Source organism: Phoca vitulina, unplaced genomic scaffold (assembly GCF_004348235.1).
Source record: "Phoca vitulina isolate PV1807 unplaced genomic scaffold, GSC_HSeal_1.0 scaffold44, whole genome shotgun sequence".
NCBI lineage: Eukaryota > Metazoa > Chordata > Mammalia > Carnivora > Phocidae > Phoca > Phoca vitulina.
In genome coordinates this window covers 4008777-4036591 of record NW_022589747.1, presented here as the reverse complement: position 1 = coordinate 4036591, position 27815 = coordinate 4008777, and the positions used below count along the sequence as shown (strand labels likewise).

The window sequence follows — 27815 nt, the reverse complement described above, 5'->3', positions numbered from 1 at the left end:
CTCTTGAACGCAAAGCATTTTGGAACGACATGGAATCACAGATAATTACTAAAAGGAAACAAACTTCTCATCAACCTTGTTCATTAAGCTCTTGCAAAGAATATAGCTCTTACATTCAAGAGAAGGATAAAAAAATCGTATTTGGCGGGGAAGGGGGTTTCCTTATGTTAGTCTTTGCTGTATTTTTTTTGCTTGACACAGATTCTAAGTGAGGAGTGACTTTTTTTTTTTTAATTCCTGAAGAGTAACCTGATCCAGTAAACAGTACATGTTTGTTGAAGGGATGAAAAAGCCGTTTTTCCCGAGCTTTAAGATATCCTGTTGAACCCAATGGATATTGTGGATTCACTTAGTTCCTAAACTATTCTCAAGTTACAAGTGAGGAACTACAACGAAAACTGCATTAATATTTTGAGTCCCTTAACTGTAAATGTTTTGTAATAATCGGGCACTCCCACAAATTAGAAGATATTTCAATTTTAGTAAGAAAACACTGTTTTTAGGGATTTATTCTACATGTGCAAAGGTGTATGTGGAGGTATTTTATTGTTACATTGTTTACAATAGGAAAAATGTGTACTAAGTCCTTGGCCTCTGTAAACTATAATATAGCCTTGTTTGAATATCAGGCAGCCATTAAAAAGATTTTAATAGTCCTGCATAGTGTCAGGGAGAATGTGCACTGCGTATTTCAACTTTACACACACATGTATGCACACAACAATCCACGGGGACCTATACTTTTCAGACACTCATGTGTGTGTGGGAGAGTAAAAAATATATCAAGCTTTTAATTTTGGGGTTGAAGATGGAAAAGACATTTTACTTTCTGCACTTTAAAAATATTTGATTTATTTTTACAGTGAAAAGATTTGAGAGATTAAAAAAAAAGATGTCTGGTAAGCTTTAACACCAGCATCAAAGGAGGGCACAAATACTAAGAACAAATACTTGTTCTGTAAATCTATATAAAATTTCCAAAAAAATAAGTTTGCAACATGCTTAAGAATGTTCCTGTGTTTTGACTGCAGAATTCACTTCGAGGAGTCTCCCTTAAGTAAAGATCCCAACTCATAAAATGAGTCACATAACAAAGTGCTTGGTAGCAATATTTATCATAACAAAAAAATGCAAAGAATTTGCATATGTCACCAATCAAGTGAACTAGTCAATGACAAACACATCTACACAAATAAGAATTATAATGAGTGCATAATAAATGTAACTATGATGCTGTTGTAATGCTAAGGTGGTAAAAATTTTAAATGTAATATGACCCTAGCTAATAAACATATGAAAGCAAGACTAAAAGCTCATATGACTGATGGGACTATGTCAAAATCTTAATAATGGTTTGTGTGAGAGTGTGGTTATATTTATGACCAATTTCTCTATACTTTTTTTCCATAACGATCAGATTCGGTTCTACCATAATTTTTTAAGCTCTTTTTTAAACAATTAGTACAATCACCAGCAATTTTAAAAACCCTGGCCACGTCAGATGACTTGGTAACCAGAAGACAAAATCTGAAATTAAGGAAGGCAATTTGAAAGACAGTCACTCTTTTGGAAGACTGGTGATCCCAACAATGGAACCACCTGAACGAAGAGGCAGAGGCCTTGAGCATCTGAAATCTGGCTTCTGTTGAAGGAGTGGGGAGCCACAGGGCTCGCCCACCATGATTAAGTCTCACTTAATTATGGGGAGAATCCTGAAGATAATATCATGAAGACAATTTCCTTTAAGAAAGTTTAAGATGAGGAAATAAGGGAAGAGTCATATTTGCTTTGGAATAAAATGGCACTCTATATTCTGAACTTGGCACAAAGGTAGTTAAGTTCATGTGTTCCTGGGTTTGGGATTTTATGCAAATGGAATCATACGATGTTGTCTTTTAGCTCAATGCGGTTTTGTAAAAACAACAAAGGATTTTGTTTAGAGATCTGTATGTATGTAGTAAAACTACCAAGCAAAGTAAGTGAAGGATAAGCATGCAGTCTGATGGTGATGACTTCTGGGTTGGGAAGGGGACCCAGGTGATGAAGTTAGGAGGTACAAACAAGTGGCTTAAAAGATAATTAGTAAAATATTATCTCTTTATCTAGGCAGGAAAACACATGCATTTATGTGTTATTTTACTTTCTATGTTACATAGGACACTATATATTTTAGTATCTATCAATATTTCATAATAAAAGTGCAAAGCATTTCTTTGTGTTAAAAGGTTAAGATGACATGAAAAACTGAAAGCTGATGGAAAGAAGAAACTTTGCAAGGTTGGTGGCCCTCTAGTGCCCAAATCGCACAAATACAATTAATGTCTTCAATTCTCTTCCGAGATCCACTCATACTTTCATTTCCTTAAAAACAGAAATCAACAGCAAGACCAGGGAGAGTGGCACGGTCCCAGAGTTATTCAGCTTAGACGGTATGTTTTACATCAAATTCTTAAAATGCTGCCAGGCTGATCTTCACTGTCTTTGAAGAACGACCCAAGAGAGTGTTTCGACTCTTTGGCAAGAATGTTTCATAAAATATTTCAAAAATTAAAGATACATTTCAAAAGAAAAACAGTATTAAATTTTTATACCTGTAGGATATTTTTAAATTGGTTTCATCCCCATGTCCTTTTTTAAAAACCTTTAGAATTACTACGTTTAATAGCACTAATTTCCTTACAAATTTTGAGGAAGAATCACACTAATGAATCCTTCAAGACTTAGCTCAGACGTCACAGGCAGCCTTCGGGTCCCACGGGTGAAAGTATCTCTCTGTGCACCTGAGCTTTGAAAACGCGAAGCTAACATTTTTGGGGACTTATTTCATCCTGCTTTATATCATAATTATTTGTGTACAGCTCTTATCCACCCATCAGATTCTTAAGGTACGCCAGGGCAAAGTCTCTGTCTTTTTTATCTTTATGTTACCAGTTCTTAACACGGTACCTGGAGAATTTTATAGGCTCTTTTGTCTTTTCCTTTGGGTGCCTTATCTAGAGATTTAAGTGAAATAATTTACATAACTATATTTTAAAACTGAAGTTAGATTTGAAACACATTTTATAGTTCGGCCAAGCAGTCAAAAAAATTACGTAGACAGAATAGATAACATAGGGAAATGTGAGATTATTGTAGGATAGAGTACTGCATCTAACCTGCAACAGAGAAATGCAAATTGTTTGTCTCATGGGCACAATTGACATTTAGAAAAAAACAGGAATCAACTAACATCGAAAAATACTGTCGTGATTCACAGTTTGGCCTTGCATGAAATGTGCAAGTTTGTCAGTCATCACAGAAACTGATGGGAGAATATCCATGACATTCAGCGACTCAGTGACATCATGAAAGGAGCGCAGGATTTCAAGATCCAGCAGCGTCTGGTGGATCCTAAGGAAGTAACTTCTGAGCCCTACTGTTCCCATTGGTAAAAGCAAATATATATACATATTATATATAAACATGCTACATATATTTATATAGCTTAATATATTATATGTTAAATATATTTTTATATTTATATATGATATGTAGTGTGTATTATATAATATTATATATCATATAGTACATATTTTACATACAATATCTTATATTATAGCTTATGTTATATAACTTTTTTATATTATGTTTTATATTGTATATGTTTTATATATAAGTTATATGTTATATTATAAGCATATTATATATAATAATGTATTATATATTACTGTATATATTATTTGTATATTATAAAAATATATGTGATATATTTATATTATATATTATATAAGATTATAGAAGTGTATAAGTATACATAAGTATATATATATATAAGATTATAGAAGTGTGTAAATATATATAAGTATATTATTATACAATTTTATAATATATAAAATATATTTTATATAGATTATGTGAATATATTTTATATATCTATAAAATGTGGAATATAAAATATATCACATGCATGTATATCCAGGCACCCAGGTTAGTCAGTGCACAAAATTGTGATCTCATTTGTGACAAGTGCTTTCAGACAGCTGCTGTCTTTCTTCTTAAGCTATGTCCCTGGTGGCCGTCTTTTCTTTCTCACTTATGATAAAGCCCATCACCATGTTCCATCCTTAACGGTAACATAAGGGGAGTAATTATGAGTGCAACTCACCGACTTGTGTTTGTATAGAGCGTTTTAGAGGTCCGAGGCTTGGCGACAGATGTGATGTCTCCGAAGGGGTCGTCCACGTCATCAGCATTTGTGGACTGCACGTAACCACTGTTTACATGACAGGGAAAGAAAACGTGGGTTTCTTTATAAGAAAAATGGACAAAAAGATCAACAGGGTCCTAACATCCAAAGGAAATCTTATTTGCTAAAATAGATCAAAAACTGAAAAAGCAAAATAAATTAATAATAATAATAATCATGATGATGGAAAAATTTGCCTTAAAAAAATAAAGGCAAGAGATTTTCCCGTGTTCAGAGTAACAGTTGCCAGGCCCTCATGATCTTAAGTTTGGGCCAGAGTGGGAGTTAACAGGTGGGTTGTGTTTTTTGGTGCCAAGAATCAGGCTGTCTCTGCAGCCCTGGGTTGGCTCCCTCACTGGAGAAGGGGATCAAGCCTGGGGTAGGGCAGAGACCGGCATCTGCCAGAGCCACTAGGGCTCCAGCTGGGGACAGAAACTTAGTTGGAAAGACTGGTCACCTCCATCATGGAGCAGTAATGAGGGAGGGGGAGGGCAAAGGTGAAAGACCCATCTTCTTGGATTCACTTTGTTCCATGGCCCTATGATCTGAATATTTATGTTCCTCCCATATTCCTATGTTGAAATTCTAATGCCCAAAGGTGATGGTAGGAGGAGGTGGAGGGAGCAGGAGGTGGGAGGAGCTCGGATCATGAGGGTGGAGCCCTCCTGAGCGGGATTAGTGTTCTTCTAAGAACACAGAGCTCTCGTGCCCCTTCCACCCTGGAAGGACAGGTGGAGAAGTCTGGGACTCAGGAGAGAGTCCTCTCCCCGCCAGGCTGGCACCCAGATCTTGGGCTTCCAGGCTCAAGAACTGCTAGAAAGACATGTCTGTTGTTTATAAGCCACCCAGTCAGTGACGTTTCAGGATAGCAGCCCAACAGACTCAAACACAAGGTTATTCCTCAACCCAAAGCGGAGAGGACCCCCACACGGTGGACGTTGCAAGTCTTTGCCAACTATGGAAAGCCAAATTTAAATTTAGAAAAGTAAGAAGAGACATTTCCTGTACTTCAGTGTTAGCGAGCACATTGCATCTTCCGCATCGAGTATCAAAGCCTTTCTGGTTGACAACATCCAATATTAGTAGCACCCAGCGTATTTTACTTCGTAAAATAACCAATTTGGGGAAACAGAAAAATACCACTCCCCCTTTCTTTCTTTTATCAAAATCGTTAACAGATCTGTGATGGAAGTCCTGACATTGAGGAGGCTGTGTGCTGGCAAAACATTAGAAATCTGTTCGAAAGTGTAAGTTGTCTTAAACAGTGAATTACAAACATGAGTGAGCTGAAGGCAGCTACAATTTAGATGTAAATCTAGTAATTTTTAAGACATTAAGAAACACTCTCACTTACGTATAAAGAGGAATGTATTTGCTTCTGGAACTTGGACTCACGCTTAGGAAAAAGAGAAAATAAGGACAATGGAGTTATTGACATTAACTTAATAAGCATCAAATTATTACAGTGTTTCTCTTATTAAGAAGAGCAAAGTGTTAAGATACCTCATGGGAATTAACCTCTAAGAGTTTGTAATTTTAAACTGAGGTGATTTAAAGATGTAGTTTTAAGTGAAAATCAAAAACAGAACAAATTGACTCCAGCTCTCAAGGAGTCGGGTTTGCTCTTGGTTTGCTCTCTGTAGCCCTAATTTAGAGCCTTTCTTCTTGGCTTTCCCTTTTGCTGTACGCTTCCTTCGGGACTGGACGGGCACTATCTGGCAAAGCCGGACCCCCGATTTTCTTAGACACACGGAATTTTTATGTTGAATGGCTCCTAGTGACCATCCAGTCTAACTCTCCATGGTATACAGGAAGCAGCCCAGGGCACGAAGTTCTGTGACTCACACGAAATCACAGTTATTTATAGCATCACAAGGAGCTCTGGGTTTATTTTGTATTTTCCCTGCTCCAGCCCCAGAATCGGCCATTTCTTTAGGGGTCTCAAAATTTCTTTTCTTGGAGAGTGGTGATTAAAAGCCAACATCTGGGGGCACCTGGGTGGCTCAGTCGGTGAAGTGTCTGCCTTGGGCTCAGGTCATGATCCCGGGGTCCTGGGATGGAGCCCCGAGTCTGGCTCCTCGCTCAGGGGGGAGTCTGCTTCTCCCTCTGCCCATCTCCTCTCTCTCTGTCTCCCATAAATAAATAAAATCTTTAAAAAAATAAAAAATAAAAGCCAACACCTGGGTGTTGGTTATGCTTGTGGCTGCTGGGGTAGGTGTCCCTGCTCCTGGGTCCTCCGAGTGGACAGAGCTGGGGACGGACACGAGTGTGGGCACCTCTACAGACCCACGTGTGTGTGTGCTTCTGCATCTGCTATCGGTATATAAAGTACAGTAAGCCTGAGTTCATAGGATCCCCCCGATCAAATCCAGTGCCACAGGGTTCATGCATAGCCTTTCTTCCTTACTTATTCGTATTTCCTCCTGACAGTGTGAAACCTGCTTCCTGTTATCTAGCAAACATTTCGTTTTGTTCAAACCCATACATGTAAGTAGTGTTAGAATCACCAACCCATTTCCCTGGGGAGACGCACGCACCATCTAGAGCACAGGGCTTATATACAATTCGTTTCATCTTTAGCCTTACGTTATTCCATCAAAATACTGTTTCTAAACTAATTTAGGACCATCCACTAAAGTGTAGTTACGTCACTGATTTGAAACATAGATTCTTTTGCCACCATCTGCATTCCATCCTGGATTCCCCCAACATCTGGCACGTACGGGTACATATATGCATGTATTTATTTCACTTTGCATTCAGGAAAATTTGTTCTTTTTTTTATTTCAAGGTTTTATTTATTTATTTGACAGAGAGAAAGAGAGAGAGCATGAGCAGGGGGGAGGAACAAGGGGAGAGGGAGAAGCAGACTCTCCACTGAGCAGGGACCCCGATGTGGGACTCGATCCCAGGACCCCGAGATCATGACCTGAGCTGAAGGCAGACGCTTAACCGACGGAGCCACCCAGGTGCCCAGTAAAGTTTGTTCTTTTTAGTGAATAGTTCTATTGGTTTCACAAATACAGAGTCAAGTAACCATATAGAGCAGTTCACTACCCTAAATGTTCCCTTTATAGGCTCTCTGTATTCATCCCTTTCCCCCTTCCCAACTCCTGGCTGCCATTGTTCTATTCCCATCCCGGTAGTTTTGCCTTTTCTAAATGTCATATAAATGGAGTCATACAATATGTGACCCTTTGGGTCTGGCTGCTTTCACTGAGTAAAATGCAGTTAAGAGTCACACACTCTGTTGTGTGTTGCATTTGGTTTTTTCATTGCTGAGTAGTATGTCATTGCAAGGGTATGCTCTAGTATGTTTATCCAGTACGTACTTCCCCACTGGCCTGTTGAAAGATATCTTGGTAGTTTCTAGGTTTGGGCATTATGAGTTGAGCCACATAGACATTCGACTATAGGTTTTAGTGTGGGCTCCTAGGAGCAACATTTGCATAGAGGAAGGGTCAGGGTGAGCGGCACTCTCAAAAGCTTGGAGACATGGCAATACTGACTAAGACATATAGCTTTTCACTGATCAAATGATTTCCTATTTAAAAAGTGCAATGGGGGCACCTGGGTATCTCAATCAGTTAAGCATCTGACTCTTGATTTCAGCTCAAGTCATGATCTCAGGCTCGTGAGATCGAGCCCCACATCACGCTCTGTGCTGGGCGTGGAGCCTGCTTGAGATTCTCTCTCTCCTTTTCCCTTGCCCTTCCCCCCTTCTCTCTCTAAAAAACAAATTAAAATTAAAAATTAAAAAATTAAAAAGGCAATGGATTCATATAAACGGGAATACAAATTTTATCATCTGGGTGAACTATTTGCTATTTCACCACATGATATATAAATAAAAAGATGCTAATAAAGTGTTCTTATTAGTACTCGCATAATGTAAGAGTTGGCACCAATGATTTGCATCTTGGTTCTTTTATTTACTTATTTTTTTAGTTAGATAAATGTACTTTTTAAAAAAAATTTATTTACTTATTTATTTATTTTTTGATGTAGTGTTCCATGATTCATTGTTTGCATATAACACCCAATGCATCTTTGTTCTTTTAAAAGATATTTGATTGTGACCACCAACAGTTTCAGCTTGCTGTGTTTATGAATCTTATATTTTGTGAGTGTCTTAACCTTTAAAAAATTATTACCTTTCAACTTCTACCTTGGAATCTATTTTTTATATTGGGATGTATTCCACATTTGGCAAAACATTTTAAATAATCTTTATCAAAAAGTTTACACATTATTTTTAGAATATGGCTTGAGAAAATCTACATTTGCTGACAAGACAACATTCTTCTTAATATTTTCACCATTTGCAATACTAGATGCAACAGTTAAACGTGATTATGATTTTGCTTATTTTCACTTCATTATTCTTTTTTCTCTTACTGATATAAAAATTCATTTCTAAAGGGCAATATAAGCTGGTTTTATTGACGTAGTACAAACATTTGAAAAATGTTGTGTTTGACATTATTTTTCCGTAACTGAAATTTATCAAGAACTCTCATTAATTTTGCCGATTACAGTTAAAAATCTCCTGGACTTAGCAATTAGCTGTGGATTAGGTAAATATAAAATTAAATGTACAAGATTAACCTTCCCATTGAGGTGATGATCAAATCTCTAGGAAAGAAAAGGTAGAATAATCTCACTGTGGACATGTGCTTTTCTTATGCATTATCTCTGTCTTACATGATTCTTTATAAACATCTGCAGTATTTTTTGCAAAATACACAGATCTGTCTAGAGTTCCATATGATTCATTCTTATATTTTCTATTCTATTTAATTTTACAAAATGGTGGTTGTGACTCACCACCAATGGGTTGCAACCAACAGGCTACACTTCACTCATTAAACTACTTAGTAGAGTCTACTCATTAACCTGCACTAGGGTAATTGTTCAGTCATGTGGAGAAATGGATCCCTCATTCACACGCTAAACCTGAGTTGATTTCAGGTTTAAACCACTCATTAAACCTGAGTTGGTTTAAAGAAATAAATGTGAAAAGCAAAGTGTTTTTTAGAAAAAAGTTAAGAAGAATAATATATTACTTCTGGGTAGGGAAAGATCTATTAAAAAGTCCATAAAAATAATAAGACATGGAAGAAAATATTGATGAATTCAGTTATATTAAAATTCAAAACTTCAGTTCAGCAAAGAGCAGTATAAAACAGAAAAGTCACAGACGAAAAGGAGATACTTTGATGCATATTACCAATGAAGAATTTTTTTCCAGAATAGTAAACATAAAAATTTATACAATTAATACATAAAAGACAAGGAACCCAACTGCAAATGGGGAAAAATATATGAACAGGTAAGTTACAGATGCGAACACCCAAGTGAGTCGTAACCTACAAAAAAATGATTATTGGCTATCAGGTAAATGTAAGTGAAAATGATAATGAAATACAATTTCATACTCATAAGATTAGAATTTTTTTAAATTTGAAATTCCAAATGCTGGCCATGATGTGCAGTGGTGGGAACTCAAGCATTGCCAATGGTTTAGCCCATAGGTAGAACGCATCTGGAGCAGAATGTGCCGATATCTAGATTATAAGGAAGTCACCCTCTTGATGCAGCAATGGTAGAGATAAATATGTATATAAAATCTAGAAATATTTTTGTGCTTGAGTACATGAAGAAATGGGGACATCATTTCCAACTGCAATAAAATCAAAAACTAATTAAATTACAAGAATGGATAAATAAATTGTGGTATATCCATACAACGCAAGACTATCCAGCAAGGAAAGTGAGCACCTAGAGATCTAAATGCCAACTTGTATAAATCTCACAAACACAACAATGAACAAAAATGTTCCAAGTTGTATATATATATAATGCCACTTATATTGAGTTTAGAACCATGGAACACAATGCCATATCTTGGTTAAAAAGAATACATGTGTTTTAAAGGATTATAGGAAGGTATGAAATATGAAACATCAAATCCAGAATAATAGTGATCCCTAAGGAAGAACAGAGAAGCTCTCCATCGTGTTGGTAATGCTCTATTTCTAAAACTGGGAAATGCTACACAAATTGCATCATATTCTTATTTATATGTTTTGTATATATTAAATTTCAATTATTTATTCAAAAATAAATTTAAAAAATAAAAATAGATGATACCTGGATGTGGGTTGTAGTGAGAACAAAAAATAGGAAGAAGTAGTGACATTTTCGAAGACAGAAACATCAGACTTTTTTAGACTGCATGCACAAAATTACTTACGTGGAAGGATTAATAATAAAACCATAGTTTCTAGCATAAAATAAAACACAAAATAACTGCTTGATGCAAAAGTTGATAGAAATGTTACAATCCCTTGAAGTCCATGGATTTCACAACATTATAATTCTTCATATCAACTTATTCATAAAGCACTCCTTATTTTTAAATGGTTTTAAATTTTTGTGGGTTTTTTTTTAAAGAGAGAATGTGGGGCAGGGGGCAGAGGGAGAGAGAGAATCTCAAGCAGTCTCCACGCTCAGCAGGAGCCTGACGCAGGGTTCAATATCAGGACCCAGAGATCAAGACCTGAGCCAAAATCAACAGTCAGACGCTTAACTGACTGAGCCACCCAGACGGCCCATTCATAGTCTAAATTGTAAGGAGGGTTAAGAGAAAACAAGAGAAAGCAGGCAACACTGAGCAAGTGAATGGGACTTGGGTTCTCTTTCCCGTCACAGGGATGGAAGTCTGAGGTCTCTGGAATGTTCTCCAGAGGATATGCCCCTCATCCCTTCTATAAGCCATGGACGGGAGCACCAGACATATCAGTGAGAGATCTGTGATAGTGAAAAATTTACTGATGAGAACACAGGGGGATAAAACTTACAAAGTAACTGGCTTGACTGGTGTCAAGAAAGATCTTGTTTGAAATCTGTCCCAGAGTCCACCAACCATCTAAAATCAGCAACAAAATGAATGACATATTTAATGAACAAATCACATCATGTCTTGTCTATAAGCTCCTGTGCTCTTAACCGTCCCCACCACATCATAGGCAAGCCCCAGGCTCCCAATGGAAAGCACTCTCCAAACCTGCTTAGCAGCAGAGGGCTTTGCCCCAGAGCCCCTCCTGGTCTCTGCTCTGCCCTCAGACCCTTCGTTTCCATTAGTTTTCACACAGCTGGAATCTGCCTCATCATCTACCTCCTATAGACTGAAGCCCTGTGAAAGGTCTGATTTTGGTTTTCATCTCAGAACCTGTGGTCACTTGGCTCTGTTTTTGTCCACCCTCTGCAGCCCCAGGCTGGTCTCCCCTTTCCAGCCCCATCCAGACCCTGAGCTTTGAACCTCATCTTGCCGGGAAGGACTTTGGGTTCTGGCATAATTAGATGCCAAAGCATATGTTTAAAAATGACCAATTTTCAAAAGATATAAAAATATTTTTAAGTAGTTGAGAGATCCTTAAAAACAGCTGTAAGAATCCAGGCACATTTTCTGTCCTCCGACTTAGTTTAGTTTCTATGGGCAAATCCTGTGCCGAGACTTTATATTAGAGCCACATTGTTTCTCTCTTGCTGCCATTTTGCTCTGTAAAAGCTGACAAAGATTTTCAAAATAATGTGGGCTTCTTACCCTGTGGTTCTGAACCTCTTAGGAGTCCGTGTTTAGCACCATATTTGTATATCATCATTTTCCTCTTTAGTGCTATGTGTTTTACATAGGAAAGAGCTTTGTTATGAGAGGTGGTCCCCGGGCTTGTCAGACTTCCAAGGGATGAGGAACAGAGCGAAAGGATGAGAGATTCAATGCAAGTAGGAGGCGCTTTGCAAGCACAGAGCCAGGGTTGGGAGGGCAATAGTGAGGTCCGACATTAAGACCCAAAGGATTCATGGGACTTAGCTGGGAAAAAATGGAATGCCGAAGGGAGTGGAATACTGTTTGTTCGGAGGATGGGGTTTGAGGAGCAAGAGGAACGGGAAGGTAAGGATCAGGCTGAGGAAGGGTCATGGGCAAATAACAGGACGGGGGATATGTCCTGTCAAAGAGCATGGATTTCACTTTCTCAAAAATGAAGGGTTTTAATCAGAGGAGTGATATGAAGTGATTCACACTTTAGGAAAAGTACCCTGGCTGTGATGTGGATACAATAATTCACGTGCTGAACTCTTGATGTTTGGAAATGAACACAGAGGGGCGCCTGGGAGGCTCAGTCGGTTAAGTGTCCAACTCTTGATTTTGGCTCTGGTCATGATCTCAGGGTCGTGAGATCGAGCCCCATGTCAGGCTCTGTGCTGAGCGCAGACCTGCTTAAGATTCTCTCTCTCCCTCTGCCCCTCCCCGCCCTCTCTCTCTTAATAAAATAAAATAAAATAAAATAAATATGAAAACATACATCTCTGGAAACAACCAACTATGCTTTGTTTTGCTAGAAATAAGAGCTCTATGATTCATGGGTTTTCCCATTCTGTCTCAGAGTGCAGAGGTTAGGTTCAATTTCAAGAACTGTTCTCAACACAGGTTCTCTGATGGAATCATAATGATTTCTCCATCCCTCAGTCCTCCTTGTGCAGTTTTAAAATAAACACAGTCATTGAAAAGGACTTTTGAGACAGAGGTAGTCTTTAAATAAAATTTTAAAAAGTGCAATACAGGTAGCATTGCAGTATTTGAGGTTATTGATGACTTTTTTGATTATGGCACTTTCAAGTCCATAAATGTATATATTTACATGTTCTTTCCATGTTTCTTACAATAAAATGAATATTCAAGTTTTGGGCTTCAGTTTAGAAATAAATGCACTGTTGCAAAAATGCAACGTTATATATGAGAAAAGGCATTATGCACATGTAATTGAGGTCCCTAATCACTGACCTGGGTTATTGATGGGGCCCCTTCATATCTTTTCAGTGTAAAACACTGTGAAATCAGGTCAGCAGCTTTTTCCACTGTTGTTTCTTCTGGATCGGGTTTCGGTGGTAGCATCTTGTCCCAAGGAACAACTTCATAAGCTCTGTGAAATTATTAAATAAGGACATAGTATGAAAAATACATATTCAAATGGTATGAGTCCTAGCAGTATCATACACTGTGGCAGGCAGAATTCGAAGGTGTCCCCCATGACTCCTGCCCCCTGGTGTACATGTCATATATAACCACCTCCCCTCTGGTGTGGGCAGAGCGAATGAGTATGACAAGATACCACTCCTGTGATACTTTGTATGTCAACTTTATATGGCCAAGGGATTGTGCTTATATATTCAAGGTCCCTAATCAGTTGAATTTGAGTTAATCAAAAGGTGGATTCTCCTAAGTAGGTCTGACCCAAACAGGTGAGCCCTAAAAAGAGATAAACATACAGTAGACACTTTGCAGCTGTCCTTAAAGAAACACCTCATGAGGGGTGCCTGGGTGGCTCAGTCGGTTAAACGTCCAGTTCTTGATTTCGGCTCACCTCGTGATCCCAGGGTCCTGGAATCGAGCCCCACGTTGGGCTCCGCACTCAGCAGGGAGTTTGCTTCTCCCTCTCCCTCTGCCCCTCCCCTTGTTCATGCTCTCTTTCTCAAATAAATAAGTAAAATCTTAAAAAAGAAAGAAAGAAAGAAAAGGAAAGAAAAAGAAACACTGCATGAGCCCCCCAGCTTTAATGAACTGAATTCTGCCGCGAATCCGATTGCTCCTGGAGGACAAGGACCCAGCCCCAGCTGACACTCTGATTCCAGCCTGAGAAACTCTGAGTATTGAACCCAGTTGGGGCACACCTGGACTTCTGACTGCAGTCATGTGGTTTAAAGCTGATAATTTGCGGTCATCTGTTGCATGGCAGTAGAAAACCAATGCATTTAATTATATGCATCTTACAGTTCACACACAAAAAAATGCATTTGACCTTCGCAGCAGGGCAGAAAGACCATTCTTTAACTTACAAATAAACAAACTCTGGCTTAGAGAATGAAATTTGTTTGCTTAAGGTTGCTCAGCTACTGGTGGTCGAAGTCAGGATGCTGATGCGGATTCTCGGCCCGTGAAGAGTGAGCCACATTCCCACTGCCCCACACCGATGATCCTGATTATCAAAGTCTGGACCGTGGTACCAGGGGTCCAGCCATCTTAGCAAAAGCAAGCGTTATACACACAGGATTCGGATCTAAAGGTACCGTCTTGGATTTCAAGTTTTGAAAGTTTTATTGTTTTAGACAGACACACATGACAGATGCAGCTAAACAGACTCCAGTTTGATCCTGAAGGAAAACCAAAGAGCCCTCATTCCCATGGTGGCATCCTGACAGGGTAGATGGATAGATGGCCATCCCCGGTGTCCAGCATCCTGCCCCTACCCCGCCCAGCCTTGGTGCAAAAGCTGAACGCTCCATCCCACCCTGTCAGCCAGCCTTCTCCTTCCAAATAATTCCACTCCTCTCAGTTGGCAAACAATTACCAGTGATCCTCATTCCCTCAACAAATATCTATTCAGCGATTACTATATTTCAAGCACTGTGCTAGGGGCTTGGGATAAAAGCCTGGATAAGAAACAACATAAACATTATATTTACCATATAGGACTGATGTGATGATTGATTAAATTAATATTTGTGAAATTAAATACCATGGTGATGTTCACTGCTGTGTATATGTTTTCAACTCACTCACTCTGAAATTACTGTGGCCTAAAGAAAAGCTAACTCTTATGAAATACTTTTAATTGTAGCGAAAGCTTAAACAGTTCATTTTTCTTTCTCTTACTTTAAATGATTTTCTTTCTCTTACTTTATTTATTTGTCACAGAGAGAGACTGAGCACAAGCAGGGGGAGCGGCAGAGAAAGAGGGAGAAGCAGGCTCCCGCTGAGCAAGGACTAGATCCTAGGACCTTGGGATTATGACCTGGGCCACAGGCAGATGCTTAACAGACTGAGTCACCCAGGGGGTCCCTAAAATGGTGCATTTTTCAGACAGAATATCTGAATGGTATTGTCGTAAGAAATTCACCTGAGTTGAATTAAATTTTGCAAGATGCATCTCTGTTTGAGCCTCTGATGCATTTCACGAATATTTTATGGAATTTTCCATACAGGTTTCACAAGATTATTTTTCCCCTATGAAAACTTTTATATGCTGTGTTTTAAATAAGACTATTGAATAGTATGATTTCGTACTTTGTTTTGTCAAAAATCCTTATATTCTGAGCAAAGCATCATGAATTTAGCCAAATCAGTAACTTTTTCCAAGATGACCACTGGAATTTTTTCTGAGAGACACCAAGATAAGAATACGATAGGGAATGAAATAAAAACCAGAGAGGAAATTATAGGCCATTTCGTTAAAATCCTTCATTTTTAAGATGAGAAAGGTGAGAATTGGGTGTCTCACTACCGGCCCCCAGACTGCAGATGCTTTCCATAGAGCTCTTTTCTCAACTTGCTCTAAGACTCTGAAACACAGCTCCATACCATGTATTTCTTTCTTTCTTTCTTTTTTTTTTTTTAATGTAAATGAAGTTTATTTTGCTTTTTAAGTAGTGCTCTTAAAGCATTGCAGCTTGGTAAATAGTGTAAATTAGTACTTGTTTTTTCATGAGTTGCTAAAAAGATGCAGCCTGTTCTAAAGGGATAAATATTTTCACCACTTCACTTGGAGTTAATGAAGGCTAACACATGAACAACACTCTTCCTAAGGAAAACAAGAAGCTGTTGCCAACACACCAACGAAAAGAACTGTGTAAAAATGATTGTCGCTATACTTCTCCAGTTGTTTTACAATGAGGAGATAAGGCACACGATCTTGCTACAAACTTGCCATCCAGACTTGTAATACTTGTGGTCTATGCAGAGGGTTCTAAGGGACGTGAACTTCGGATAACGGGGCACTGTAACCCTAATAATGCATTTGGTTGACTGGTTATCTTTTCTTCTGAAATATGGGTTAGAACGAAAATAATTCCTCATTAAAAATTGACATTGTTTACAGAAAAAAGGCTGTATGATTTTGCATCAGAATCTCCAAGTATATGTTGAAATAGAATTTGCCTCCTCCCCCATCTCAGCCACAAAATGGGCAAGAAGTACAATTCTTTAAAATGCCTTAATTTGGGGCACCTGCGTGGCTCAGTTGTTAAGGGTCTGCCTTCTGCTCAGGTCATGATCCCAGGGTCCTGGGACTGAGCCCCTGTGTTGGGCTCCCTGCTCAGTGGGGAGTCTGTTTCTCCCTCTCCCTCTGCCCCTCCTCCCTGCTTGTGCTCTCTCTCTCAAATAAATAAATAACATCTTTTTAAAAATGCCTCAATTTTCAACTTCCTGAAAACTAAGTACAGATGATTGAAACCAAAGCTTACAGAATGGCAGGATATTTCACAGAATATTTCTTATACATAAAACACATAAAGGGCTACTAAGTGACATTTTCATTAACAAATTGGCATCATTTAGGTCAACAAGTATCCCAATGCTGATTTCTTCTGCTAAGGAGATTTGCAGAGAAAAAGGGAGAGAAAGAGAAAAGAGAGAGAGAGAAAGCATGACTTCTGATTTTAATCACACATTTCACATATATTCTTTATATTTTTATAAACCTTCTGGGAAAATATCTACTCCTAAGTATATTTCATGAAACTGGTGGTGGGTGAGGCTGAAACGTGAGGCACGTCTGCTGGGTTCAGCCCCTGGGGAGGGAAGGACTTCGGAGGGAATGAAGTGCTTTGCGGCACGACACACATTGTCAGGTCCCTGTGCTCACGGCAGCCACCCCCGGACCCCCGCTTCTCCACTCTCTGTGTTTCTGCTGACTTCAAAGCCCACTGGGCAACTGCAATCATCTCTTCTCGGGGCTGATTGTCCTTGACCGTTTGCACAGTTTCACTCCCTCCTCCCCAAACACCCTTAATGTGTGTCTGCTAATTCACGCTTGTTGCTAAGCCATGACCCCTGCACTTAATTTCTCTAGCTCAGACCGCTCTTCCAAACCCCAGACCCACACACCCTGTCACCTACTTGACGTAGCCACGTGGATATCTAATGAACATCTTTATATTCAGCAGGGCTAGAATGGACTTCTGACCTTTCCCTCCAAACCCACTCCCCTGTGTCAAAGTAATGGCAACCTCAGGCCATCTGCCTGCTTAGCCCAAACCCTTGGATTGTTCTTGACTCCTATTTCCTTGAGATTCATTACCTGCAAACTGGAAATTGTGTTGGCTCTACTTTCAAAATATATCCAGAAGCCAACCGAGGCTGACACCTTCCTACCAGCCTCCCCCAAACCGTCCTTACCTGACCTCTGTAGATGCCAGCGGTGCCCTGGCCTCCCCCTTCTGCCTCATCCGGTTGGCTGGGAACACAGAGGCCACCACGTTGCTTTCTGTGAGTCTGATCTTGCCACTTCTCTGCTAAACCTTCACTTCCCTCAGAGAAAAAGCCCTGGTGTTTACAGTTGCTTAAAGTGCCCCTGGACGTCTGGTTCCAGACACTCCCTGCTTTTTCCCATCTTCTCTTCCTAATTCCCCTCTTGTACTCTGCTCTAGATACCCTGGCCCGGGTGCATCCCTGACCCCATGCACACTTCTGACACAGGTCTCCGCATGGTTCTGCATTCCCTCTGCCTGGAAAATGGTCACCCCAGAGATCTGCAATCACTTCCCTATGTCTTCTGAGCTTCTCTCAAATCCCATCACTGAGGACGACCCCCCCCCACAGACCTCCTTCACTACTGAAACCTCCTACCCTTACACAGGACACCCCTGATGCTCTTATCCTGTTCCATCTTTTTTATGTTTCCATAGACTCATTACCTTCTAAGATATGAGCTATTTACGTGTTACGTTTGTGCTTATCGTCCATCTCCCTTTAGAATGAGAGCTCTTTGAGAACAGAGATCTTTGCCTGCCTTATTCCCTGATGAACCTCATAGCCCGGGGCACAGACACACAGCAAGAGTTGAAGATGGTTTTTGACTGAGTAAATGAACTCCTTCAGGCTTTCTCTGCTTTGGTTTTCTGTGATGTTATACTCTTATCTTCTCCTCTCTCTGACCATTTCCTTTCTGCTTTGGTTTTATTCTTCTATTAAACATAGATTTTCTTTAAGACTCTCCCTTGACCTCTTTATTTTAGCCATCAACATGAGTGAGTAAGCATCTGCATCTGATGCTCTCTGAATGACTCATTGAAGCCAGGACACTGTGGATACAAAGGGGATGCGTCATGAAAGATGACACAGAAATACTTTATTTTTTTAGTTTTTTTTTTTATTTTTTAAAAGACTTATTTATTTATTTATGTGGGGGGGGAGGGGCAGAGGGAGAAAAGGGAGAAGGAGAGGGAGAATCTCAAGCAGACTCCCCGCTGAGTGCAGAGCTACACATGGGGCTCGATCTCAGGACCCTGAGATCATGACTTGAGCTGAAATCAAGAGTCGGCTGCTTAACCGACTGAGCCACCCAGGCGCCCCTAGAAGTACATTTTTAAGTCAAAGTTCTATCGGGAAAAATGCTTACTTTTGAGTCGAGGACTTGTAAAATGAGTCCTTTGCACTGTATTTCCCGTTTGGTTGTAAAAGCGGTTCTCCATCCTCCTAGAAGGTGTGAACAATAAATTAAAGGAGATCAGATAACATGGGAAGTGCTCATGCTTTCTACGCATGTGGTTTCTTGTTTTCTCTGTCCCTACTTTTCTCCTGTCATAGCACCCCGTGGGTGGACCAGGTTTAACGCTCCCCTACTTCCCTCAGTTGTCTTGAAAATTTACATTCTCTGTATAATCTCCCAGTGATTAAGTTAAAATTGACAAAATGTATATTCAAGTTAACAGAAAATCAATTCTTTAGGAGAAAGCTCTTGAATTTTAAATGTTGGCAAATGATGCTTTCAGCACCATGCAATTCAAACATCTTAAAACGTCTTGTCTCTCTTGTCTTCTAATGATAGAAGGACATTAGCTCTGCAATATTTCCCCCTTCCTATCTTTCATCTTATTTCATTAAAATGACTTATTATTATAACTGTTGTCAAGGACTATTTATTTAAATTTTCCACAATATTTTATCAGTGGTTCTTTGCTTGCTTTTACTTCTTGTATTCTATTTGGTTTTTGTTTTGTTTTGTTTTAACCCTGTATTCCTGGTTCCATTCTCTTTGGCTGAAGTTCTATTTTCAATCATTCTTTCAAGGATATGAGCTTCTTCTAGCTCAGTTTTTTAACTAACTCATCCTCACCTTTCAATACTGTTCCAGATGAATTTAGAATTCTAATTTAATGGTTATGTTTATTTAGTAAACTACCTTTCATTGACCTATGGCCTGTTATCGTTACTTTGAAAGTACACGGATGATGATGGTCTGCAGGTATTCTGTGTCCCCCCATCCTCATCCTCTGGTAATATTTAGGATACTTGTCTTGGTTTTCCCACGAAGAAAATTTGTTTAGGAGAAGATCTATTTTTTTCATCTGGCTTAAGATGTGTTATGTTTCTCTAATCTGAGAATGCCTAACTTTCACCAATTTGGACAATTCTCCATTGTCCTCTTTACTGTCAGTGGATTCACTTTATTCTCTTATGAAGTTCCCATAGACAAATACTAGACTTTCTTGTTCTGTCCGCTTAGTGTCCTAACTTTTGCATCTCTTCATCCTTAACTTCCATTGTACCGCTATGCACTTTCCAGTTCACACTTCCTTCTTCCCCTGGTTCTAGTCTCTGTTTAAACCTGGTTGTTACATATTTTTTAATTTCACCAAGGCTACATCTAGTGAAATCATTGTAATGGTTCTGTTAGTAGGATGAATTATATATATACATTTTTTATTTAGAAGTGTTTTTAGGTGCGCCTGGGTGGCTCAGTCGTTAAGCGTCTGCCTTCGGCTCAGATCATGATCCCAGGATCCCGGGATCGAGCCCCACATCGGGCTCCCTGCTCAGCGGGAGGCCTGCTTCTCCCTCTCCCACTCCCCCTGCTTGTGTTCCTGCTCTAGCTATCTCTCTCTCTGTCAAATGAATAAATAAAATCTTTAAAAAAAAGTGTTTTAAATTTTTTACTGGTATAATAATTTTGACGTTTTAGTAATTTTGCTGCGGAAAATGAAATTCTGACTTACAAGAAAGAGAAAACTCCTCAAGAACACTCCCTGGCATCTTTATTTACATATCAGAGCGGGTCAGCCAGTGAAAATCCTGGGCCTTCCATGTGGGCTCGTGGTTCAGTCATGATATTGATAAGAGAGGGTTTAGTTGTGTGTCTGCCACCTTCTGCCTCGGTGATTTTGGAATTCTTCTGGTTTTGTACAAGCTACTCTTTGCCTCCAAATGCAGTCGTACCTGCTCCTGCTGGGAGTTTGGCAGAAGACAGACTAGAGGCCACTTTAGTAGCACCTCCAAATTTCAACATCTCGTTCCAAGTGTCTACATCGAAACCTTGGTAAATTCCATCATTCATCATCACCAAAGGTACGATTGGCATGTTGTACCGGCAGATAGTTCCCGTTTCCACGCCAGAAAATCCAAATGCACTGTCTCCTTCCACACAGACGGCCGCTGCCCTGGGTTTCTGTCTTCAGCCACTACGGCGGCTGCGCTGGCGAATCCCAACCCCACTCCCATTGTTCCAAAAGTATCAGCGTCAAGCCTGTGATGAGGAAGTTCATTCTGAAGCACCGTGCATCCAGTATCCATAGGATTCGCTCCTTCACTTACCACAAAACCGCCTCCGGGTAGTTGTTCTCGAACATGGTCAAATGCTGTGTAATAATTCACAGGCAGGGATTTGGGGGAAGCTGATTCCTGTGCTCTTTTGGCCCACTGGAGGTGACCCGCAAGACAGAGTAGGCACCCTCTGATACTCGTACACCAGAGAAGAGAGGCAAGTTCCTTCCATCTTAAACTACCATGATTCCTCGAGAGTCTTCTACCACCTGCTCTCTGGAGGACACTGCCATGGTGTCTTATCAAATTGTCCTAAAAGCGCTTAGGGACGGCACTTACGTCTCCTACCAAAGTCACAGCAGGCCTTACATTATTCCCCAATTCTGCACAGATATCAGTCATGTGATTTCACTCATATGTGGAATTTAAGAAACAAAACAAACAAGAAAAGGGGAAAAAAAAAAAGAGAGAGAGACACAAACCAAGAAACAGACCATTAACTATAGTGAACACACTGACGGTTACCAGTAGGATGAATTGTGCTGATTGATTTTTGAAAGGTAAGGATATATTTTCACTCCCGGGATAAACCTCAACATGATATATTGTCCTTCTTATAAATTACTGGTTTTGATTTACTAACTCTTTGCAATAATTGTTGTGTCTCTGTACATGAAGAATGTAATTTCTGTAATTTACTCTTTTTTTTTTTTGGAATGTCTGTGTCTGGTTCAGGAATATTAGGTTAAGTTGGACTTCTAAAACTGGTCAGAAAGTGTTCCTTCTTCTATTTTCTGAAATAACTTATATTAGATTGATGTGATTTCTTCCGAGAATGTTTGACGAAATTCAGCAGTGAAATCATCTGATCCTAGAGTTTTCAGTGTGGAAAGATTTTTGATCAGAAAAATTAAATTTCTTTAATAAACAGGGGGCATTCATGTGTTCTATTTCATTAGTATCAATTTTAGTAAGTTGCATTTTAAAAGGAGTTTGTTCATTTAATTTAAGATGCTAAATGAACTGGCATACAGTAGTTTATAATATTTTCTTTTTTGTTTTTAGGATCAGCAGGAATAAACTCTTTAATTTTCTATGTTGGTAATATGTGTTCTTTCTCTTTCTTGATCATACTAATAAAATATTTACACTTTCATTGATCTTTTTAAAGAAACAGCTTTTGGCTTTAAGTTTTCTCTCTTGTGTATCTTTTCTCTTTTTCATTGGTTTCTATTCTTATCTTTTTAATCCGCTTTCTTTTTTTTGTTTAACCATTCTTCTAGTTTCTTAATCATTAATCTTTAATTTTCAGAACTTCCCTGTTTCCTAATATCAGCATAAAAGGCTAATTTTTTTTCTTTTCAGCAGTCTTTTAGCTGCATCATATAAGATTTGATAGGTTATATTTTCATCGTTGTTCAGTTTAAAACATTTTCTAATTTTTCTTATGATTTCGTCTTTGATCCATGGATTATTCAGAAGTATGATTTTTAATTTAAAAGTATTTGATGTTTTTCTAAACATCTAATAGTTATTTATTTTTAACTTAACTCTGTGGTGGTTTAAGAACACAAGTAGAATTATTTCAATACATTTAAATATATGAAGACTTGTTTTATGCTCCAGCATATGATTATGGTGAATATGTCATGTGCATTTGATATGCTTTCTGTTCATTTACTTTCAGCCTATTTGCATCTTCATATTGAAAGTGTACCTCTTGTAAATCACATATAGTTGTGTCTGGCTTTTTTATCTGTTCTGATAATCTCCGCCTTTCTGTTGAAATGTTTAGTATATTACTATTTAATGTAATGATTGATATATTAAGATTATATGTACCATTTTATTATAGTTGTCTGTTTGCCCCTATGTTTCTGCTCCTCTGTTTCCCTTTTCTGCCTTCATTAGATTATTTAAATGAGTGGGATTTTTTAGAATACCAATTATGTCATTAACTGGCTCTTTAACGATACCTCGTTATAGTACATTTCAGTGTTGCTTTAGAGATTACATTAGATGTCTTTACCTTTCCACAGTTCACTTGGAGTTAACATTGTACCACTTCACATAAAATGTACAAACATTACAACCAGAAGTCCGTTTACCACACCCTGTCATTCCTTATTCTATCGTCACATGGGACTATATCTACATTCATAATACGCTTCAGATAGCAATGTTAGACATCTGTTTTAAACAGCTATGTGTACTTTAAAGAAGTTAAACGGAAAAAATAATCTTAAATGCCTAATAATTCTTGTAGTACATGTCCATTGGCAATTTACTTCCTCTGTTTTTCTTTTCTTGCAAGTTTCTTTACGTAGCCTTTTAATATATTCAATATAATCAGGCCCCCAGATATATCCTTGTCCTAATCCTGGAAACTGCATATGTTAGCTTACATGGAAAAGGGTAATTCAGGGTGCAGATGGATTTAAAGTTGCTAATCAGGTGAATTTAAAATAGGAAAACTGTCCTAGACATTCAGATGGGTACAATGTAATCCTAGGGTCCCTAAAATTAGAAGGTCAAGGCAGAAGAGTAGGTCAGAGTGATTCTATCTGATGAAGGAAGAACTCAACCTACCATTGGTGGCTTTGAAGATGAAGACAAGGCCCATGAGCCAAAGGATGCCCGTGGCAAGAAGATGAATTTTACTCGAGAGCCTCTAGAAGAAATGCAACCTTGCCAACACCTTGATTTTAGAGCTCAGTGAGACCCATTTTTGACTCTGACCTCAAGAAGTATAAGATGATAAGTTTGTATTGTCTAAGTCACTAAATTTATGTTGATTTCTTATAACAGCCGTAAAAGGCCAACACAGCCTTCATCTTTGAAGGTTCAAGTTTCTAGACGTAGTATTCTGTGTGACGCGTTTTTTCTATCAGACCGTAAATATGTCACTCCCCTGCTCCACTGTCTTCTTTTCTGATGAGAAGCCTGTGATATTTCAACTTACTTTTCTCTTGCTGCTCTCAAAATTCTCTTTGTATCTTTTGTATCTGAATACCTGATGCCTGGGCTTTTTGAAAAATTTTTATTCTGTTTGGAATTCAGTAAGCCTCTTGAAAACTTGAAAAATGTATGTCTTTCATCAAATCTGGGGACGTTTCAGTAATTAGTTCTTCAAATATTATTTTCTGCTACATTTTACTTCCCTTTTTATTCTTGGACTATAATTAGTGTATTTAAATTTTTCATATTGTTCCATGGGTCCCTGAGACTCTGTTCATTTATTTTTAATTTTTTTTCACCCTCTCCAAGTTCTACTTTTAAATCCTTCATACTTTCCTTGTCATATCCTTTCTGCTATTAGCCCATATCATTTCTATTTTAAGATTTTGAAATTTTAGGGACACCTGGGTGGCTCAGTCATTAAGCATCTGCCTTCGGCTCAGGCCATGATCCCAGGGTCCTGGGATCCAGCCCCGCATTGGGCTCCCTGCTCAGCGGGAAGCCTGCTTCTCCCTCTCCCATTCCCCCTACTTGTGTTCCCTCTCTCGCTGTGTCTCTCTCTGTCAAATAAATAAATAAATCTTTAAAAAAAAAGATTTTGAAATTTTAGTTCTAAAATTTCCCTTTGGCTCTTTTTTACGCCTATTTCTTTGATGAAATTTCCTGTCTTGTGATTATGAATATATTCTCCATTATGTCACTGAGCACAGTTACAACAGCTGTATTAAAATCCCTGTCTAATAATTCTAGTATCTAGCATGTTCCCATGTGAGCTTATCCCATTTTATTTTATCCCATTGTTGTATTTATTTTATCCCATTTTCCATGGTCTTTGTGTGTTGAGTAATTTTGCATTGTATGTTGGACGTGGTACATTTTATGTCGAGGAGACTCTGGATTCTGCATTATTCCTGAGTGTATTTTGGATAATAGTCAGATCTTAGATCAGTACCTTGTTTGCCTTTGATAGAACTGCTTAGAGTCTGTTTTGAGCAAAGACAGTCCAGGGATCAGGCAAAGACTGGGGCTGAGTTCATACGTGGCACTATGGCTCCCTCCCCAGCTGCCTCCCGTTTTGGTTTCTTTCCTTTAATTCTTGAGTCATGCTCCATTCTTTCACCTCTTTAGGTCAGAAAGACAGAGATTTCTATTGAAATTTTAACCACTCCAGTTTCCTGAATGTAGCCAACCTTCAGGCCACAAGGGGAAAATCACCCTGAGTTCATCCTCTAAGTTTCAACTCTGAAATTTGCCTGATTTTGTTCAATCACCAGAGGTCTTGACCCGATGGATTTGTATTTCGTCAGAGTCTGGGGTTGTTACTGGTGGGAGGGTTAGGCTATTAGGAGCTTACTCTGCCACAGAGGAAACAAAAATGTTTAATGATTTCTTTAAGATAAATAATTGATTTAAAAAAATCTGATTTGTTTCCTTTTCACATCTGCCTATTCTTCTCCATAAGTCCTGTTCTTTCCTTAGAAATTTAATTTCTTGAAAATTAATGTATATTCAGATGGCTCTATTATCTGAGGCTCCTTGGGAGAGATGCCCCCCTTCTGTTGTGCCCGCTGATACCCTCTCACAAGCAACCCTTTTCACATGCAGAGTATGATTTTGATGGTGGTTTCATCTAGGGAGCACTATTTTCTTTGGGATGCTGCCTGTCAGTGCCACTTTGTGGAAGTGTTCCCTCGGAGTATTGCTTATTGTTTCTGGGTACAAAAGATTTTCTTCCTTTTTTTTAATTTTAGGATGTGGTATTCCCACACTACACGTGTACTAAGAAATCGTGATCCATGTATCCACGTGGTACAGACCAGAGTTTCTGTTTCCTCGTGGATAATATATTGTATTGTCCGATTTATCGTCTTGGTCAAGTGGCCAACTTCCCTCCCGTGTGTACAGATTTATTCAAATTTCTACTCATTGCTGAGATAGCCCTTTGTGGTACCTGAATTTACACAGAAAACTCAATTCCAAATAACCACCATGAGATTTCAGACTCCCGTTCCTATGTAGGTATTAAAATCCTGGCCCATGTACTCTTTGGCTTCAGCCCAATCCAGTTTCATTCCCCATTTCTACAGTAAAAGAAGCCCATTTTTATTTGGACCCACGACCTTAGATTAAAGATAACTATTTCACAATTCCTTCGCAGCTAGTGTAATACTGAGTTCTGCCAACATCACTTAAAGTGCTGTGTGCATTTTCTGGAACAAGTCCTTGAAAGGGGGAGGATATCTGTCTTTGATTTTGCTTCTATCCTTCTATCCTGATGCCCAACAGAATGAGTCTAGGAAAATATCATACACGAGAACTGCAGGCTAGTCCAGGACCTTTGGATTGTTAGGTAAAAGAGAAACTTCCATAGTGTCCCAACCACAGCATATTTGGGTCTCTGTTACCCAAAGCTATACCCATGAAAAATGTAATTTAAGTCGCACATCTATTTTTAGAACTGATTTTCTCTTCCTTTCTGGAAACTGGATCTTCCTCTCTCTTCTCTTGCTTTTGAGCTCAGCTAAGTATTGATTTTAAAATACATGTAGCATTTCAGTATATCTGTCGCATCTCAGTGTATCTGACGTGATAGAGAGGATTTGTGGAAAAAGCTCATTCTTTGACAATTCTGAAAGAAATCTTCTTAATCCTGAATTCTAGAATTAGGACATTTACATATAGGAAAAGGTATAGCTATTTACTGTACAATTTAATCAATCAGTTTGACTTAAATTAGAAACTCATATAACCAATATCTCAGTCAAAATACAGAATATTTTTGTCATCTCCCCAAATACTTCATTTCTACTTTCAGTCAATCTTTACTCCCCATAGGCAGCCACTATTCTATTTTCTATTACTAAAACTTAGTTTTGCCTGCTCCTGATCTTCATGTAATTGGAATCAGGAGGTATGTATTTTTTTGAGCCTGGCTTTTTTGCTTACTAATATTGCCTTTTAAAAAAAGATTTATTTATTTATTGGGAGGGGAGGAGTAGAGGGAGAGGGACAGAGAAAATCTCAAGCAAACTCCCTGCTCAGTGCAGAGCCTGTCGCCAGGCTCTATCTCATGACCCTGAGATCATGACCTGAGCTGAAACCAGGAATCGGATGCTTAACTGACTGAGCCACCCACATGCCCCTTAATGCTGGCTTTTAATATTATTGAGATTCTCTCATATTCTGGTCTATATCTCCCGTGTTCTGGTTTACTCTTTTTTATTGAATACTATTCTGTTCTATGATCTGTTAATCCATTTTCCTTTCTATTGATTTTTTGTGTACATATTAATTAAGCTGCTACAAGCATTCCTGTACAAGTCTTTTTGTGGACACATACTTTGATTTTATTGGGTAAATACTTAAAAATAATATTACTGGGTCATGGTATAGATGTGTCACTTTATAAGATACGCCAAAGGTAAGAGAAGTCCAGTTGCTCTCTGTCCTCACCAACATATGATGTTGTCAGGCATCTTCTTCTTTTCTTTGAAAAAAAGAATTATTTCAAATTATACACACATTAAAAAAAGACTGAGGCAAAGAATTGCTTATTTGCTCCTTTTTACATCATACTATCTCCTTGACGGTTTTCAAGCATCTTAATTTTAGACATTCTGGTAGGTATTCAATAGTATTCCATTTTGGTTTTTATTTGCACTTCCCTCACAACTAAAAATGTTGAACACCTTTTCATGTGCCTATTGGACATTTATATATCTTCTTTTGTGAAACATTTATCTCAGTCTTGAGGATCTTAAAAATCTTTTTGTTATCACGTTGTGGGAATTCTTTATATATCTTAGCTCACAGACCTTTCACAGATATTGCAAGCATTTTCTTCCAGTTTGTGGCTCACATTTTTATTTTCTTAACAGTGGTCCAAAGAGCAAAAGACTTTAATGTTAACAGAAGGAATTTTTTTCTAGACATAGTGGTTTTGACGTCCTCTGTAAGAAATCTCTGCCAACCAACGTTGCAGATATTTTATCTTGTATTTTGTTTTAGAAGCTTCTTCTTGCTAGCTTTTCA

At 38.6% G+C, this 27815-nt stretch overlaps 1 protein-coding gene and 1 pseudogene across 1 annotated transcript in view; both read right to left on the bottom strand.

Annotated features, from left to right (window-relative positions):
• Nucleotides 1-27815, bottom strand: part of SPATA48 (spermatogenesis associated 48) — a 57031-nt gene that overhangs the window by 9963 nt on the left and 19253 nt on the right. Inside the window, exons 3-7 of the mRNA XM_032430469.1 lie at nt 18685-18761; nt 13074-13212; nt 11089-11156; nt 5580-5621; nt 4145-4252 (exon numbers count right to left, since the gene is read on the bottom strand). Coding sequence (XP_032286360.1) covers nt 4145-4252; nt 5580-5621; nt 11089-11156; nt 13074-13212; nt 18685-18761 — 434 coding nt within the window. The remainder of the gene's footprint in view (nt 1-4144; nt 4253-5579; nt 5622-11088; nt 11157-13073; nt 13213-18684; nt 18762-27815) is intronic.
• Nucleotides 20325-21227, bottom strand: LOC116648474 (annotated as a pseudogene).